Source organism: Leptidea sinapis, chromosome 29 (assembly GCF_905404315.1).
Source record: "Leptidea sinapis chromosome 29, ilLepSina1.1, whole genome shotgun sequence".
NCBI classification, from domain to species: Eukaryota; Metazoa; Arthropoda; class Insecta; order Lepidoptera; family Pieridae; genus Leptidea; species Leptidea sinapis.
In genome coordinates, this window is record NC_066293.1 from 9,451,364 (window position 1) to 9,469,987 (window position 18,624).

General features: G+C 35.5%; 1 protein-coding gene across 1 annotated transcript; it reads left to right on the forward strand.

Annotated features, from left to right (window-relative positions):
* Nucleotides 1-1,074: 1,074 nt before the first annotated feature.
* On the forward strand, nucleotides 1,075-16,318 carry LOC126973330 (aldo-keto reductase family 1 member B1-like). Its single transcript, XM_050820551.1, has 7 exons — nucleotides 1,075-1,236; nucleotides 9,184-9,326; nucleotides 10,040-10,181; nucleotides 12,394-12,588; nucleotides 13,324-13,523; nucleotides 15,059-15,214; nucleotides 15,906-16,318. The coding sequence occupies exons 1-7, from the start codon at nucleotides 1,165-1,167 to the stop codon at nucleotides 15,943-15,945; spliced, it is 948 nt and encodes a 315-aa protein (XP_050676508.1). The 5' UTR covers nucleotides 1,075-1,164; the 3' UTR covers nucleotides 15,946-16,318.
* The last annotated feature ends 2,306 nt before the right edge of the window (nucleotides 16,319-18,624 follow it).

Sequence of the window (18,624 nt, forward strand, 5' to 3'; positions counted from 1 at the left end):
ATTGAACTCAAGACCATCAAGGGAATAAAGAATAAATAAAAATAAAAGTCCGCCTGTTTTATAGCAACAATTCTTTCTTGCTTTTCAATTGATATAAGTGGGAGATTATCAAGTCGTATATTTTGTGTATTTATATTAACTACCTCAAAACTCCACTGTTTATTTGGAATTTTTATCTATTTGAAAAGCAAATTATTTCCATAATTATAAAAAAAAATCGCAAGTTATTGTACATTCACGGAATTTTAACCGTAGTTTAACTTACTACAGGTAGACAAACCTATCATTTTACGCTTACTTACATTTCAATAACCTATCGATATAAAGCATTGGACTATAACTATATTGGACATAACTATGGATAGTTAAGATCTTGTCATTAAGATGTCGGTGACAGCAACGTATCCATAACTAGCGATACGATATTGAAAACGGCCGCTAGTGATGACGCGTATAGCAGACATTAATAATCAGCCTGTTCTTCGCATTTTTGGGCTGTGTATATACCATGATTTTAAACAACTTCCATACCAGTTCTAACAATATTAGAAACTTTAAAGTCTGAAATATAAATGGTTTTCCGAAAAAATAACATATCATATTAAAATTATGTTTATTATTAAAATTGTGTATGAAATATAAATTACTCTGGTAAATTTATTTACATTTAGTCAAAATTAACATTTTAAAACAAAACTATTTAATTAAAAAAAATATCAAAATTCAAATTGTCGCCTATAGACGCATTAAGTGCAAGCCATTAATCCGCCCTCACTTTGCTTCGGTTATTAAAATAAAATATCGCACACTTTATTTATCATGAATAGTTTGCGCAGCCTTCCCTATACAACTGCGTCGAAACTTTATACAAACGAAAATATTTAATACCTTAGCTATTAATATTAATATTTTAAATATCGGTTTAGAAGCTTTCGAATTTATCTATTACAAACAAACACAAAATATGTACAACAGAAGCAATTAGATATCTTCTCTTTGTATAGTAAGTTAAGTCGAAAAATATAAGTTATATCGAAAAACGCTTCCCGCTCATCTCATAAACATAACCACGCCCAACCGCCACTACCGATAAAAATAAGTGCGCTGACATTTCGTGTGCAGTTTTAGATTGAATCTCGAAGCGTTAAGTGTAGTGATAACAATATGGCAACAGTTCCGCTTGTAGTTTTCAATAATGGCCACACATGCCCGATAATTGGTTTGGGAACTTGGAAGGTATGTTTTATTCTACGTCTACAAATATATATAAAATATAATAGTCTGCATTGTGTACACTGATGATTTTATTTTGGTCACTGTTGGGAACAAGGAAAATATTTACTCTAGGGAGGTTGGGAAGCTACACTACCCCCGGATGATATAGGCTATATAATGTTTTCAAAATTTATTTTTTCTCTTAATAGTGATTCTCATTATTATAACACTAGAAATAAGGGATTGCTTGTCACTAATTCTAGTAGGCTTCATAAGATACGTAATAGTTTTATGGGAAAATGTATACACTTTTATAATAAAGTCGCAGCAGTGTTCAGGCATTATCTTTAAATAAATTAAAATGTTTTATTACAAAATGGCTTTGTCGTAAATCTTATTACTCCACAGCTGATTATCGAAGTGTGTACAATATTGTTATTTTTATTAAAAAGAGCGCGAAAAAAGAATGCTAGGAGAATTTCTTGCGCCGCTTCTTCCCTCTCAGAGCGCCATTTTTTTGCCGAGGCGGTAGTAGTATCTAGTATATTAGAAATGACATCAAAAATAATTCAATAGGAATATATTTTAAGAAAATAAATGCCTTTTAAGTCTTTCAAAAAATTAGGGATCCTTACTAAAACTCCAATAATATAACCCAAGTTGTAAAAAAATTACCTAAAAAATTCTTTACATCGCGTGCGCTGGGAAAGTATTGATGATAGAATAAAACAATGTCCTACGACTTTGTAGAACATATCATCTATATATATATATATAAGAGATTTCCACGTATATAGTCACTCATCACGATATCTCTGGAACCGTAAGGCGTAGAGACTTGAAATGTGGTACGAATATTCCTTTCGCCGAGTAGAGGTCAGCTAAGAACGGATTTTAAGAAATTCCAACCGTAAGATTTATGTAAATAAGGGACGAGACAAGCAAGAAGTTCAGTTGATGGTAATTGATACGCCCTACCCATTACAATGCAGTGCCGCTCAGGATTCTTGAAAAACCCAAAAAATCTGAGCGGCACTACAATTGCGTTCGTCACCTTAAGACATAAGATGTTAAGTCTCGTTTGCCCAGTAATTTCACTAGCTACAGCGCCCTTCAGACCGAAACACAGTAATGCTTACACATCACGGCAGAAATAGGCGCCGTTGTGGTACCCATAATCTAGCCGGCATCCTGTGCAAAGGAGCCTCCACGGTACAGTCGATATAAGGGTAAAATTTGTGAAAAACACGTTCATACATCATATAAGAAATATATTATACTAGCTGACCCGACAGACGTTGGTCTATAGATAAAAAAAAATCTGTTTTATAGGAATTTACCAATAATATTTCAAAACATCAAGAATTATTTCGTAAAAAATGCTCCCTGTTGTTATAATGAAATTGTTTCACAATGTAACTGTCAAACCGTGCGTCACTAAATATCTCATAGAAAATATGTCCATACAAAAAAATATTGAAAAAAATATCTCTCTGTCTCTCTGGGTCTCAAATCGAAATAAAAACTATCCTATCTCTCAAGTTGCACCAAACTGCACACCATGTAGTAATCCCCATTAAAATCCATTCATTAGTTTAGGAGTCCATCGCGGACAAACAACGTGACACGTAATTTATATATATTAAGATTATGCAAATGCTAATTCTATAGTAATACACCAGGGCAACAAACCATTGACAAATTATATAAAGTAAAAAAATTTAACAAAGTTGTCATGAACACATTTCCGAGATTAAATCAAGCAAAATATCTTAGATCATTTATACATCTAGACTGTGACAGCTGTGAAAACCAGTGGCTCCTTTGCACAGGAAGCCGGCTAGATTATGGGTACCACAACGTCGCCTATTTCTGCTGTGAATCAGTAATGTGTAAATATTACCGTGTTGCGGTCTGAAGGGCGCCGTAGCTAGTGCAATTACTGGGCAAACGAGACTTAACATCTTATGTCTCAAGGTGACGAGCGCAATTGTAGTGCCGCCCAGATTTTTTGGTTTTTTCAAAAATCCTGAGCGGCACTGCATTTTAATGGGTAGGGCGTTTCAATTACCATCTGCTGTCTCGTCCCTTATTTTCATTTAAAAAAAATTGAGGTGGACAGTTAACATCTATTATGACTTTTGTGCAATAAGACAACACAAAAAATCGTGAGTGTAAGACGTAGATTGTCGCGCACACTAATTTAATTAACCTGGCTTGTTTTCATTGGTTGTCTAAGCTTTATCTAGACGTATAAATTATCTAAGCAAAATATAATGACAGATGGTTTTTGGCATTATTTACTGACAGTGCCATTTTGCCAAAACCATCTGTCTACAGCAAATACCACGAGGCAAAAAATGGCGCTAAAATTCACAATGACAACTATGACAAATACTAACTCGACTCCTGTCAAACACAGTCCCCCTGTAAACGTGCTCCGTGAAGGTCAACAAACGCCGGATAAATAAAATAATAATAATAATAAGGGAACTTTTACGCAAAAACAACATTTAAAAATATTTTATTTAAATTCTCATTCATTTAAATGCAACACTCGCGTTAATCAAAGAAAATGCTAAATATATTATTTTTTAAACAATTTGACTTCATTAACAGAACACCAGTTGTATCAACATTACATATTATTTGGCGCTAATGAACTTTTCGACATTTTTATAACATCTGTGACGACATTAATAATTATCAATAACGTTTTGTACAATATACTACCTACCTCTTTGAAAAAATTAAGCTGCAAAGAGAAGACGTGGCAAAAAACTCATTGGCACTGTAAATCACGAATTTATTTACTAAGAAAAAAGTATTGTAATTTGTACAAGTAATTTCAAATGTTATTTAATATTTTTGTCCTGTGCTTACCAAGGGCATAAAAAGAATAGGTATAAGTCCCAGGCCGTGTGCTTACCACACGACTAAGAGGCCACGAAAGGCATTTACCAGTGGGAGGCTCCTTTGCACAGGATGCCGGCTAGATTATGGGTACCACAACGGTGCCTTTTTCTGCCATGAAGCAAGGTAAAGTAAGGGCGTCTAACTAGTAAAATTACTGGGCAAATGAGACTGAGCATCCTATGTCTCAAGGTGACGAACGTAATTATACTAAAGTTCCAAGAATCTTGAGCGGTACTGCATTGTTGCGGGCAGCGCGTATCAATCACCTGAAAGTCCTGTGCGTCTGATCCCTTATTTTCATAAAAAAAAAGAAACAATAAGTGGACATTTATTTTTCCATTCAAATATTTTCACACTCTTTTGTTCTTGGTTGTAACCGTAGATCAAAATTATTTTCAAATAATATCAATGTCTTCATTATCTGTGTCTCTCTGTTATATTTTTTTTTAATTTTTGTTTTTGTAAGTGCTAGAGTATTTCAAAAAGTGCTTAAATTTTTATTCAATACTACAGTTGTACTAATATGCTGGAAATAACTATTAGGAAACTTATTTAATATAAATATATATGGCGGCGACATGGGACGGGTCGTCCCCTTCCCTAAAATATGGTTGAGGGAGGCGATGGCTGGCTCATGCGTCATGCTCGTGAACGGGCGCTGCTTGTGGTGGCAGGATGATCCTGTTGCCGGAGACTCGGTTTCATATTCTTAAAAGTTGTTATATATATATATTATTTATAATCGCTTATAAAATGCTCACAGAATACTTTTATTTATTAACGGTGTGTGTGGATGATGCAGCTACTGTACTCAATAACTTGGGTATTAATTTACATTTACTTTTTTGACTTACTCGTGTAAGGCATTGCCTATTTGACGTTTGAGTATGTTTGTTGCATCATTTTACATTTTCGATTAATTACACATGATATTGCTCAGTTACAAAATAGAGTTTTCCTGAAATACTGGCTATTTATAAGGTTTCAATTTGATATTGACAGACACACACTGTTATGATACAATCTGCTAATCAATTGAAAGCTTTCCGATAAACTATATTCTTTGTTTTGTTTTGTGGTGCGGCTAGGTTCATAAATTTTAGTTTTTGACAAAACTTAAGATTTATCAATCTATATAAAATTAATCTGATAGAAAGTTAACAACTGTACTTAATCTACCTACTATAGTTACCTAAATTAAATTTATTTTTTACCTCTTGAGAAAGTTACAAACATAATAAAATTCTAATTAGTAATTCATTTTAAACTATTACTTTAATTTGAACGACGGGGGACACATCAAAGGAAAATCAAAATTGTTGTTTTTATGTAATTCCGAGTATTTTCATATTTATTCAAACTTTTAAACCTTCTCTGGACTTCTACAAATAATTCAAGACCAAAATTAGCCAAGTCGGTCCAGCCGTTCTCGAGTTTTAGCGAGACCAACGAACAGCAATTCATTTATATTAATATACATATATATATATATATATATATATATTACTCCATGTGTGGCCGGAGTTGCACTTTGAATTTACTGGTCTAATGGAATTGGGAGGTTTCTTTTGACAGGTCCGGTCACATATGCAATACTGTTGTCATCTCTGGTCTGGCGCACCCCCGTATCAGGTCAAATAATATGACCGCGCGTTTTTACCAGTGGGAGGCTCCTTTGCACTGGATGCCGGCTAGATTATGGGTACCACAACGGTGCTTTTTTCTGACATGAAGCAAGGTAAAGTAAGGGCGTCTAACTAGTAAAATTACTGGGCAAATGAGACTGAGCATCCTATGTCTCAAGGTGACGAACGTAATTGTACTGCCGCTCAGAACTTTAGGGTTTTCCAAGAATCTTGAGCGGTACTGCATTGTAGCGGGCAGCGCGTATCAATCACCTGAAAGTCCTGTGCGTCTCATCCCTTATTTTCATAAAAAAAAAGAAACAATAACTAGACATTTATTTTTCCATTCAAACATTTTCACACTCTTCTGTTCTTGGCCGTAACCGTAGATCGTAGTAATTCAGTGCTTAAATTTTAATTCAATACTATACATATATATATATATATATATATATATATATATATATATGGCGGCGAAAATATGGTTGAGGGAGGCGATGGCTGGCTCATGCGTCATGCTCGTGAACGGGCGCTGCTTGTGGTGGCAGGATGATCCTGTTGCCGGAGACTCGGTTTCATATTCTTAAAAGTTGTTATATATATACCTCAACGGCGCATATTTCTGCCGTGAAGCAGTAATGTGTAAATATAACTGTGTTTCGGTCTGAAAGGCGCCGTAGCTAGTGAAATTACTGAGCAAATAAGACTTAACATCTTATGTCTCAAGGTGACGAGCGCAGTTGTAGTGCCACTCAGAATTTTTGGAGTTTTTCAAGAATCCTGAGCGGCACTGCATTTTAATAGGCAAGGCGTATCAATTACCATCAGCTGAACGTTCTGCTAGGCTCGTCCCTTATTTTAATAAAAAAAATATGAATAGCATTACTAATGGCAGTATGCAACTTAACCCAACATCTTTAAAATATTTTATAATCCTATTAACATTGAACAAAGAAACCCTTTCTGCTTGTTACCTGGGAAACAGTCCCAACACTATTGAAAGGCGGAAATCATAAAAACGAAAAACATGACTGCACATTTTGTTCTTAATTTAACACATTTTTTACAATGGCTGCATCGGCGTTTATTCTGTTGTCAAGCATGTACTACCCTGTTTAATTATCGACATTCCCTCTGGAACTGACGTCACATCGTCGTTACGGTGCGCAAAACAAGAATCACTAGGGTCATCTTATCTTATATCTTTAAACGAGAAATTATTGTATACATATATATAATCTGAATCTCGAAAACGGCTCCAACGATTTTAATGAAATTTAGTATACAGGTAGTTACAGGGGCGAGAAATCGATCTAGTTTTCAAAGTTTCAATTTTAAAAATTATAGTTTTATACGTGTTTTAATGAGATACTGTTACAATAATATTAGAATACAAAGGTAAATTTCGCCACTATATACAAGACTATAATAGCTCAGATGGGACAATGGGTGATCCGGAAAGCAGAAGAATCCAGATGTCCTATTAGTTTTAAAGTGAAACTTTTATTACATGGTCTCAAACTTTTTCGTCTGTGTGTTGCATGTCGCGTGACGGTCGGGCGGCGCCTATAGTTCGCAGCAGCTGACCGTGTAGTGTATAGACTATTATTACTCATTTGTGCCACTGCTCCACGCTATTTTGTTTGTTTATTGATTAAAACATAATATATATAATTTCGATACATATGCTTATATTAGTAATTATTGGAAAGAAGTTTCACTTTCATCGTGGTTTCATAAAACCACACAATTGCTTTATTTTTGTTTAAGTTTTGTACCTTCTTAAAAATCCGAGCAAGACTCGGTCGTCCAGTTACTTATTATTAATAAATAAACAATAGTTAATTTTTTCTGTATTATTTATTGATGTAAAGGTGTTGTGATAAAAATCAATTAAAGAATCTAGGTTAAGTACAAAAGGACATATTTATGTACAGAAGTATCGCAAAATTAATTTTAACTATTTTATTTTATTAAAATTAAAAAAATTAATGGAAAAAGTGAAATTTTCAAACAAAATAAATATTTAAATAAATGTAGGAAAAGCAGTCTGTACAAATAACGTATATTGACCTCTGGAACGACGCGCGAGGGCGGAAAATCGTCGGCCTTACCTTTTATTCTTATTGTATTTCTTAATAATTGAACTTGCTAAAAGTATAATTAACAAATACATTTACCTTTTACTTACTAAGCTAACATGCTAGAACTTCAATTATGTAAGAAATACAATTAGATTTTTACTAATCAATCATTTAAAGCAATCGCGCATAACACTGAAATCTCTGCGAATAGCAAAAACATCGTCCATTTGCCCAGAAGATTCGCGATGAAGTGAAGTGGTAGACACTCAAAATAACGAAAAAAATAAGCCAAATTTACCTAAATAAGGCTATGATAGGATTTTTTAATAATTGTATCGAATTATTAATTGGATTAACCTTAAAAATAATTTTTGTACGATTAATTTTTTTAACAAGACTTAAATTCCGTATTACATTTGTTTTAAACATTTTCCGGGATCTTATTGTTAAAGCATTACATCACCCCACAAAAGACTTACTAACTCGACTTGTCGATTATTTGCTGATTGTATGATTGGCTATAGGGTACCCCTAACCACTGGGCTATGTCGGTTGATGCGAATACAAAAAGGCTTAAATATTGAAAACAGAGAGTAGTAGTAGTACAAATAAAACAAAAAAACTGGAATATTATTTATATATACCCTAAGTACTACCTACTTATTTTTATAGAATTACTAGCTGACCCAGCAAACGATGTATTGCCGATATTATAATCACGATACAAAAGTAACTGTTGATCGTAGATGGGTGAAAATTTGAAGTTGTGTGTATTTTTTAATGCTGACTCTAATCAAACAAATCTAAAAAAAGATGTCAAAAAATTAAAAAAAAAATTTGGCGTGGATCACCTTTAGGGGGAAAAATAGATATTGTCCGATTCTCAGACCTACCCAATATGCACTCAAAATTTCATGAGAATCGTTCAAGCCGTTTCGAAGGAGTTTAACACCGCGACATGAGAATTTTATATATTAGATGTCCTATAGTATATTGCTATGGGGCAACACTGCGGACATTAATACCAACTTAGTGCTGCAGAAGAGGGCGTTTCGCGCTGCTTATAACGTAACTTACGTTATAAAGAATCATTATCAAAATCATTGTCAAAGTCAAATAAACATTATTCAATTAGGCTGAAACTAAGCGCTTTTGAATAGTCACTAGAAATATTTCCATTAAATTACTGGATCTACTTGATTGAAAGCAATACTTAAAGATTTGAACAAGTTTCAATTTCCCTAGTCTTACTATAAGCTGTTCAAGAGATGCAGCCCGCTAGCAGCCGGCCGGAATGTACAATAAAGGTTACCCCAATGATAAGCAACTAATTTTTTTTTCAGTCAAAACCAGGCGAAGTGACTCAAGCAGTGAAGGATGCCATAGATATAGGATACAGACACATTGACTGCGCGCATATCTACGGCAATGAGAAGGAAGTCGGGGAGGCTCTGAGGGTGAAACTGGCTGAAGGAGTCATAAAAAGGTATAAACATCATTATTATTTGGAGAGGGTGGCTATATGCCTAGTCCTAATGGGTCCTAGTAAAACCGCGTTCAGAATTGAACTATTGCGTTCGCCACTCATACTTATAGCTCGTCGTCTTTATACGTCCAGATAAGATAGCTGTGAAAACTTAGAAAAAAAATTGAGGTTGAGTTTAATTAATTTAATTGAATAGGTTAATTTCTATCTTGAGCAATAATGATTTTGATTTTCACGTACACGAATACTGTTCGATAACTGGAGTGCACTGTAGATAATGTGAATTATAAAAAAAATGGTGATTCGAAAGACAAAGACACTAACCTTGAACTCCCTCTTAATTCCTCTGCTTTGGTTTCTTCGGAGGTGCACGGCACGCAATTGTCGTCACTGACAAGTGTAACACAAAGGGTATTGGCGTCAGATATCCACAACGTCTGGTCGACAAGCTTCTCGGATCTGTATCGGTCTAACGTAGACAGCTGGGGGGGGGGGGGGGGCAACCGGTCCGCGGGGCCGCGGTGGCCATTACATTTCAAAAAAGATGAGGATAGTCGAAATTCGATGAATTTAAATCTACCTACCAAATCCTACAATGACCGAACAAATACTAAGTGACATACTAATCGCGAGTGTAAGACAGCTTGTGACATTTTAAAATAATAAACCTGGCCTGTTATAGATTATCTAAGATATTCTTATATTTATTTCAGGCAAGACATCTTCATAACCTCAAAACTTTGGTGCACTTTTCACAAACCCGAACTGGTCGAGGGAGCGCTGAAGACTTCGCTAGAAAATCTTGGTCTAGAGTATTTGGACTTGTACCTTATTCACTGGCCCCAAGCATATAAGGTTAGTTACTACTACAGAAATAGGTGTGGTGGCAGTACTGCCCCGAACGAACACTGCACATACAGTTAGTTATACTGCTACTATAGAAATAGGTTTGGTGGCAGTACTGCCCCGGACAAACACTGCACATATATAGTTAGTTATACTGCCACTACAGAAATATATGTGATGACAGTACTGCCCCGGACAAACACTGCACATATATTGTTAGTTATACTGCTACTACAGAAATATATGTGGTGACAGTACTGCCCCGGACAAACACTGCACATATATAGTTAGTTATACTGCTACTACAGAAATATATGTGGTGACAGTACTGCCCCGGACAAACACTGCACATATATAGTTAGTTATACTGCTACTACAGAAATATATGTGGTGACAATACTGCCCCGGACAAACACTGCACATATATAGTTAGTTATACTGCTACTACAGAAATATATGTGGTGACAGTACTGCCCCGGACAAACACTGCACATATATAGTTAGTTATACTGCTACTACAGAAATATATGTGGTGACAGTACTGCCCCGGACGAACACTGCACATATTGTTTGTTATACTGCTACTGCAAAAATAGGTGTGGTGGCAGTACTAATAAAAATAGCGGTTTATGGACATGAATTCACGAAAATCAGACTAAATGCCTAGTTGTGACTTGTGGCTAAGGCTTGTATAGCACTCTTACTCTACTATACAGGTCTTGCCGCATCTTGAATTATCAATAACTACACAGCCACATTATCTCTGGTCCTCGCTGGAACGTGAAGCCCCCTCCCGTTCCCCTTTCATCTCCTCGCGCTCGTCCTGTTGCGTCAGTACGGTTTACAGTTTTATTACTGTTACATGTGATATTTATGTTCTATCGCTGCTTTGTTTTTGAAGATTTCATAGTTCTGTAGTTTTTGCTGTTCTGTGTCGCTATAATAGTTCTGTCAGAAAAATAAATAATTACGTATTGTACTTAACCCGGTATATTTCATTGGTTTTTCATAATTATAATAATAATCACGAAATGCAACCGCTTCGCGTGGTTGTATGAAGCGTAGTCTCTGTACCTTTTTGTTACTCATGTGGCGATATAGTCGGTGAAATACTATTTTTACTTTATTTGTAAGCATTTTGCTTACCTATACTTGGTTTATTCTCAAGTATACATTTATACCACGTTTGCCGTTTGAGTTTATCTAGACCTATAAATGTTGATTGTTTTTTTTTATATTAGGTTATGGATTGGTCGTATGCTACGGAGCTATCATAAAATATTACGGTTCCTTATCAATTGTACATACAGTACAATGCTTATAGCTGTATGTTACAAAGAGTATTTGTTTCAAGTAATCAACATGTTCAATACTTGTAGGGGCAAAGGGTTACGCTTACAGAGGCCTTCTGTTGAATTGTAAATTGATTAACAATTAATTGGATAGGTAGGTACATATTTTTTTCGCTTTGTAAGGAGTTGGGTTCTCATGGCTATGTCAAACCCTCATTAAAGAGTTGTCCAGGCGTACCACAATACAGTAATAGAACAGTAGCGTAACTCAGCGGTGTCCTTGAAATTTATACATACGTCTGGGCGGAGCGCTAAGGTTGGTTCATACAAAAAGATTGACGACGCGGACGGCGCAGCGCAGCTAATTTAACTCGGACAGCGACCAGTCTAGGCGGCGTACGGCGTGGCACTCAATAGTTTTGTATTCGCAAGATTGCTTAGCGGCCGTGTAAATCGTGTGTTTGTGTGCGTGTAGTGCTTTAGTGAAGTGAAGTTGAAGTACTGTTCTATTACTGTATTGTGAAAGTAAGTAAGGTAAGGTAACGTAAGGTACGCCTTAGAAAACCATTTTTTTTTATTTAATGGCACGGGAATCGGGATGCAAGTCCATTGGCCAAGTTTGATAATTCCAAGAGGCAGGTGTGTTACTAGCTTCTTAGGTAGCTTTCCAGCACAAATAAAAAAAAAACAAAAATATACTTTATTTCCGTAAAAAATCATATAGTTATTTATGTGAATCAATGTGTGAATGTCAACTTAATCCCTTTTAAATCATCAAAATAATCGGAAATTTCATAATAAGTCCTGCTACACAATTTGGACTTTATAATTGTTTTAAGTACAAATACGTCTAGATCTATAGTGCACGTCCCTGACGTGCATAGGTTTTCAAGCAGGGCACTAGGTATATAAGCTGTTTTTTTTTCTAGGAAGGAGATGATTTATTCCCAGTGGATGCCAACGGTAAAGCCATCCCATCTGATGTAGACTTTGTGGATACCTACAAGGCGATGGAAGCCCTGGTCGACAAGGGTCTGGTGAAGAGTATTGGCATCTCCAACTTCAATAAGGGACAGATAGACCGGGTGGTTGAGGCTGCGAGAATTAAGCCAGTAGTCAATCAGGTTGGTAGATTGTTTTTTAAGTGAAACCTTTAAAAGCCGCGCTGGGCACTTTTGGGAAAGTCTTATGGGTTCGTGTCACTTAATTGCTCAGGGCGCAAGAAATTAATAAAGAATTAATATAATTAATATACATAGTTAGACACTTTTCGGATGAGTGAAATCTCGTGAGTTCGCGTCACCGAAATCCTTATAGCAGTATATCTGTAGCTATACAGCTGACGTATTATGCAATATTAGTGCTGTGTATACGAGGATGTTATAAGTGAAATTGAATGAATTTAGTGAAAAGTTCAGTATATATATTATGTGTGGGCAAGTCGGTCGCAAGAGACCTCGTAAGACAATCCTCAACGAAAAAAGGAAAAGTCCGAAGCACCCGGAACCGGCAAGCATGTATGAAAAGAGCAATGATGTAAAAGAAGCGCGTGAGGTTTGTAAGGATAGAAGCAAGTGGCACTCTGTTGTCTCTGCCTACCCCGACGGGAAACAGGCGTGAGAGTGTGTTTGTGTGTGTGTGTATGTGTCACAAAAATGTGAAACAAAACACACTCAAACCATCCACGTCAGACACTCGGTAATCTACTATTTGCACTAAAAGAATTTGGTACGGGCCCCGCGCTTGCTTAATCCGGCACTACTTTAAATTTATTAAAAACCAATAAAGCGGACGAAGTGGCGGGTAGAAACTAGTTTGTAACGTAACATTTCTTGTAAGAACCAACGCTCGGCTTTCAGATCGAAGTCCATCCCTACCTCAACCAACAGAAGCTGTTAGACCACTGCAAGTCCCATGGCATTGTGGTGACGGCTTACTCCCCGCTCGGCTCTCCAGACAGACCGTGGGCAAAACCTGGCGACCCCTCCCTGATGGAAGACCAGAGACTGAAGTCAATTGCTGACAGATACAGCAAAACCGTGGCCCAAGTATTAATAAGGCAAGTTTCTTTTAAGTAATACTTCGTTAATAATAGGTAATTCATATTATAACGAACAATGTGTAACAATGACACACACACACACACAGACAGACATCCTGTTTGTATAATATTTTTATTTTGTTACATTATATTTTTATTAACTTAATTTGTGATCTCTAGTTTTTTTTAATTGATATGGAAGAGCGTGCCTTCTGGCATGGGTGTTCCTCACTTAATAGAAGGTCACATCCACTATTATGTTTGTACCATTTTTGTTACTGAAATAAATATTTTTTATTTTCATATAATGTTTCGGACGACAATAACATTCTTTAGCCCGTTGACGTGGTTTTCGATTAAAAAAAGGAACTGACTATCGTGGCTATTTGAAGAAATAAATAAAAAAATAACTAAACAAACGAGTGCGTAGGTAGGAAGGTATATGTGATACATTTAAAGGACATTTTATAACACCGCGGTTCGCGTTTTCCATGGGTATTTTCCTCCTCTAAAAAACCGCGAACGGTTAAAATGAGTTTGTATGGTTTAACAGACGTTATTTAATTTGTAACGTAGGTAGTAAGTACGTAGCCGTTAGGTTGGTTAGACGGGAATGAAGCGATCGCCCTCAGGATAATTGTAATTAAATAGTAACTGTAATGAAGTTTTATTTAAAAAAAGAGGCCTACTGAGGTGCTTGCACCAGTTGTGGTATGTGGCCTATACCTATTTTTTATAAATAGCTTGTTGATTTCTATTGTAGATAATATCTCAATACGAAAATAATTAATCCTTCTTCCGGTACACAAATTGTTACATGAATTGAATGCGTAAATTGTGAGCGCTTGTCCTTTTAGATTCATACCCGCGTCGACTTTGCCAGACATTTATAGAAGACTTTCTTATTTTTAGAAGTTAGAACTAGATAACGATAATTCGCTTGCCAACTTTTATTTTTAAATTACCAAGGTGCTTTGCAAAAACTCCATTCTGACTCATGTTAAATAATTAAGTCATATCTTTAGTTAATATATTTAGTTTTAATTTAATGTAATCAAAGTATTGTGACCTATAGTTAAACGATTCGTTTTGTTTGAATAAATTTTCTATTCATTGAGTCATATCTTGTATATTTTTTAATCTTATGAGGAAATATTTTTGCAATAAACTAATTAACGAGATTATTAAGTAGTTGTTTATTTTTATATTATATTTATACATACCTAAAATATAATGTGCTTAAGACGTAGTTCTTCTTAATTATGATCAAAGAGGATGTAAATACTATATAATAAGAGGCGGGACTGCCAAAGTAAAAATTGGATTTTAGTTTAGTATGAAACGTGCAGTCATTTGACATAAGTTTGAAATAGTAGTAATTACCGCATGGTGATTGGCCAGGAAGTATAATCCGGCTAAGTTTGAAAGTGAGCAGTTGCATAAACCATAGTGGATTTCCGCTAACTCTGTTTTCAATCGTTTCATACAATCGAGTGAATCGCTTTTTTCTTAGAGAGTTTCGCTAGGCTGATTCTGATTTTTACGATTTACAGATACGCCATCGACCGCCAGCTGATTGTCATTCCAAAATCTGTTACAAAGAGTAGAATCGAACAGAACTTCAACGTGTTTGACTTCCAACTGTCACCTGAAGACGTCGAGCTTATAGCAACACTGGAATGCAACGGCAGACTCTGCTCTATGGGAGAGTGAGTATTTACTGTGCAAAATCAAAGTTAAAAATTATTTTTCATCTTTTTCTAAACGTGACCCTAATAATTAATGTGAAAGTCATTTTATCATATACCATCACCTCGAAAGAGTATATTTTTTGATCTTTTTTTTATGAAAATAAGGGACAAGACGAGCAGGATGTTCAGCTGATGGTAATTGATACGCCATGCCCATTACAATGCAGTGCCGCTCAGGATTCTTGAAAAACCCAAAAATTCTGAATGGCACTACAACTGCGCTCGTCACCTTGAGACGTAAGATTTTAAGTCTCATTTGCCCAGTAATTTCACTAGCTACGGCGCCTTTCAGACCGAAACACAATAATGCTTACACATTACTGCTTCACGGCAGAAATAGGTGCCGTTGTGGTACCTACAATCTAGCCGGCATCCTGTGCAAGGGATCCTCCCACTCAAACTGAATAAAGCAATTTGATTTGATTTTTAAATGAAAATCACATATGCAACTCTCCGAATAAGTGATAAATTACAAAAATGTTCAAAATTATAAAAGAAATATAACTTTCTAGCAATTATTACTACTACTCTTTCTATTATTTTCTTATTATCCCAATGAAGAACCTCTGCATACAATGAATTAAGTAAAAGAGAGATGTAAAACATGTAGGCAAGGCAATAGCTAATAATTGTTTTCTTTTCATTTCAGCACCCATCACCCAGATTTTCCGTTCCATGATGAATACTAATCTTTCCAATTACATAATTACCTACGATGAATGTGGCCAAAACACATCAAAATAGTTCCTAATAGCATCTATCAAAATTGATGGCCACATCTCCTTTCATCCAGTGGTGAATTTGTCCACGGCTTTATGAACCCAAGGCAGTAAAACAAGTTAATAAAAGAAATTGTTTCATTACTGCATCATAATGTGACTGTTTACCGCGCGACAGGACACCATCTTGGTGACGTCAAAACAAGATTCCGTCGTTGTTCCAAATAGATATATTAAATATCTCCGCATTATTTTAATTACAACTTTAGATCCGTGCTGGGATCCTTACTACTCATTATAATTGGATGTGTGTTTATTTGACAATTAAACTATAACGAATCAATTGGCCTTTTTATTGGTAATTTTAGAGATATTCAGCCCCATTTAAATGGCAATCATGAAGCAAGGAAAAAATGAGCTCACTTGATTTTAGAATACTTCCGCTCTCATGGTTTCCTGCCTTTAAAAATAAAGAACTCTTATGATCTTTACCATAATCACTTTCATTGATCGTCTATCCCTTATTCTGAATGATAACAAGGTTGAAATAATATCAAATACTAAAGACTGTGTGCTGTGAGCGTGGATTTTTTTAATACACATGTTGTTATTATTCGAATAAAGTTAGGAGGTTTTCATCGTAAGATGTTTATGTATGCGATGAAAAAAACGAAAAACGCGCAACATATATATTGCTTGTCAAATAATTAAGTCATACAAACAGAGTGGGGTAACAGTGTATGACTGTCTGAATATAGTATTAATTACTAGAGGGCCTACCTTGCTGCAGCGTCATTGCTGTTTATACCTATAAAGGTGTATATAGACGTGATTTGGACAAATCACGTGGTATAAAAAAGGCGAAATATGGAACATGCCACAAATTACACCATAATAAACTGCTATATCTATATATTGCCGCATTTACTCCAGTTTTTCTAAATATTTAACGTTTTAAGGATTTTAATCTATTTTGAATCGAAATAATAGTGAAATATCTATAAATTCTCCCACATAAAACAAATCTGGCTAGACGACAATTCTGCGTTTACAGTACTCATATATATGTTTACTTAATGCAATTAATACACGACTGAACTTAAAATTACAGACTTTATTACAATGCAAGAAAGCAACCAAAAACTGCCAGTAGGTATGGGTTGAAATTCCACGAGACATTATCCACAAATCACATTATCCCATAAAATAATATATAATTGTTGAAAAAAAAAACATTTATTTATAAATATTATGTAATTTAATTAAAAGCGGCAACACACACAGGAAATCTTTTTAAAGTTTAAGTGTGTGTTATTATGCATTAAACTACATTGTATTGTAAATAAAATTTATTAAAAAAATATCTTTATCGGTTTTTTTTTAGTCAGTATGGTCTTCAAACCGAGCCTGACATACGAAATCAATACGACCACAATCTTATGATACGTAAAAGTATTTTTCCCCTCAGCAAAAATAAAAAAAAAAAACACACACACACATAAATTCTTAGAAGTTATACTTTTACTTATCACCACATATTATTATAAAACAAAGTCCTCCACCGCGTCTGTCTGTCTGGATGTTCGCGATAAACTCAAAATCTCAAGCTGATTCCACCAATGGATAGAGTGGTTCTTGAGGAAGGTTGTAATATATAATTTGTTAAGTATTTTTGTAAACATTAACTATATTTGTTGGAATTGTCGGAAAAAAATCAGGTTTCTGAAAGATTTTAACGAAAACGCTGTCTAAACCCTTTTTAACCTATAACAAAATAATGTATGATGGAAATGAGTATCTTAAATAGGTCTACAAAAAATCCGGAATGGGATGTGTCTATCTCTCAAGGATAACATACTCTATCCATTTTAAAACTTAAAAAAAAAGTGTACGGTCCTTTAGAAAAGTGTACGCGCTTTCTTTGTAGGCACTCATGTCGAATCATCTTGGAAACACTGCACAAGGAGACTCATTTCACAGCCTGGTTGTACGTGGAAGAATGTTCCTTGAAAACTACACTATGGGAAAACACCACACATCCAGATGGTGGGGATGATACCTAATTTGTGTGATGTGTCGTGTGAACGTGGAATTCAACGGCAGGAATCAAGTCAAAGAGCTTCTCGGAACACTCCCCGTGATAATTGCGAACGTCCCTACGCAACGGCAAGTAATATAGCCGTTCTCAGAGCACTGGGTTCACGGCAATTCGAGCTGCTCTGCGTTGCACGCGGTAAAATGGTTCGAGCTTATACTGGGGTATTCACATGAGGTTTTTTAGTGGTAAACGAGCAAACTTGAGTCTCTGGGGGTTAAATTGGACAGGGTTCAATTAATCCCATGCCACTACCTTCTCATCGCGTTTAACTGCATTATTCCTGAATATGTACTAATAATATAACGGTTTTACACAAAAAATAAAACCGATATTATGTGCCGAGAGGGAAAACATACAGCATTGTATATGAAGAAGCAGTGTATACTTGCCTTCTAATTACGGTCTATGTTCTCTGTGGAGTATGTTATCTAAGCTCTCATGTGTCAAAATGTCATCGAATGTCAATCCAGCTAGGACACGGGTAACCGTTGTCACTTTGAATATCATAGGTAGTCTTCACCAGGAAGGACTTCCTGCAATGCTGTATGTTT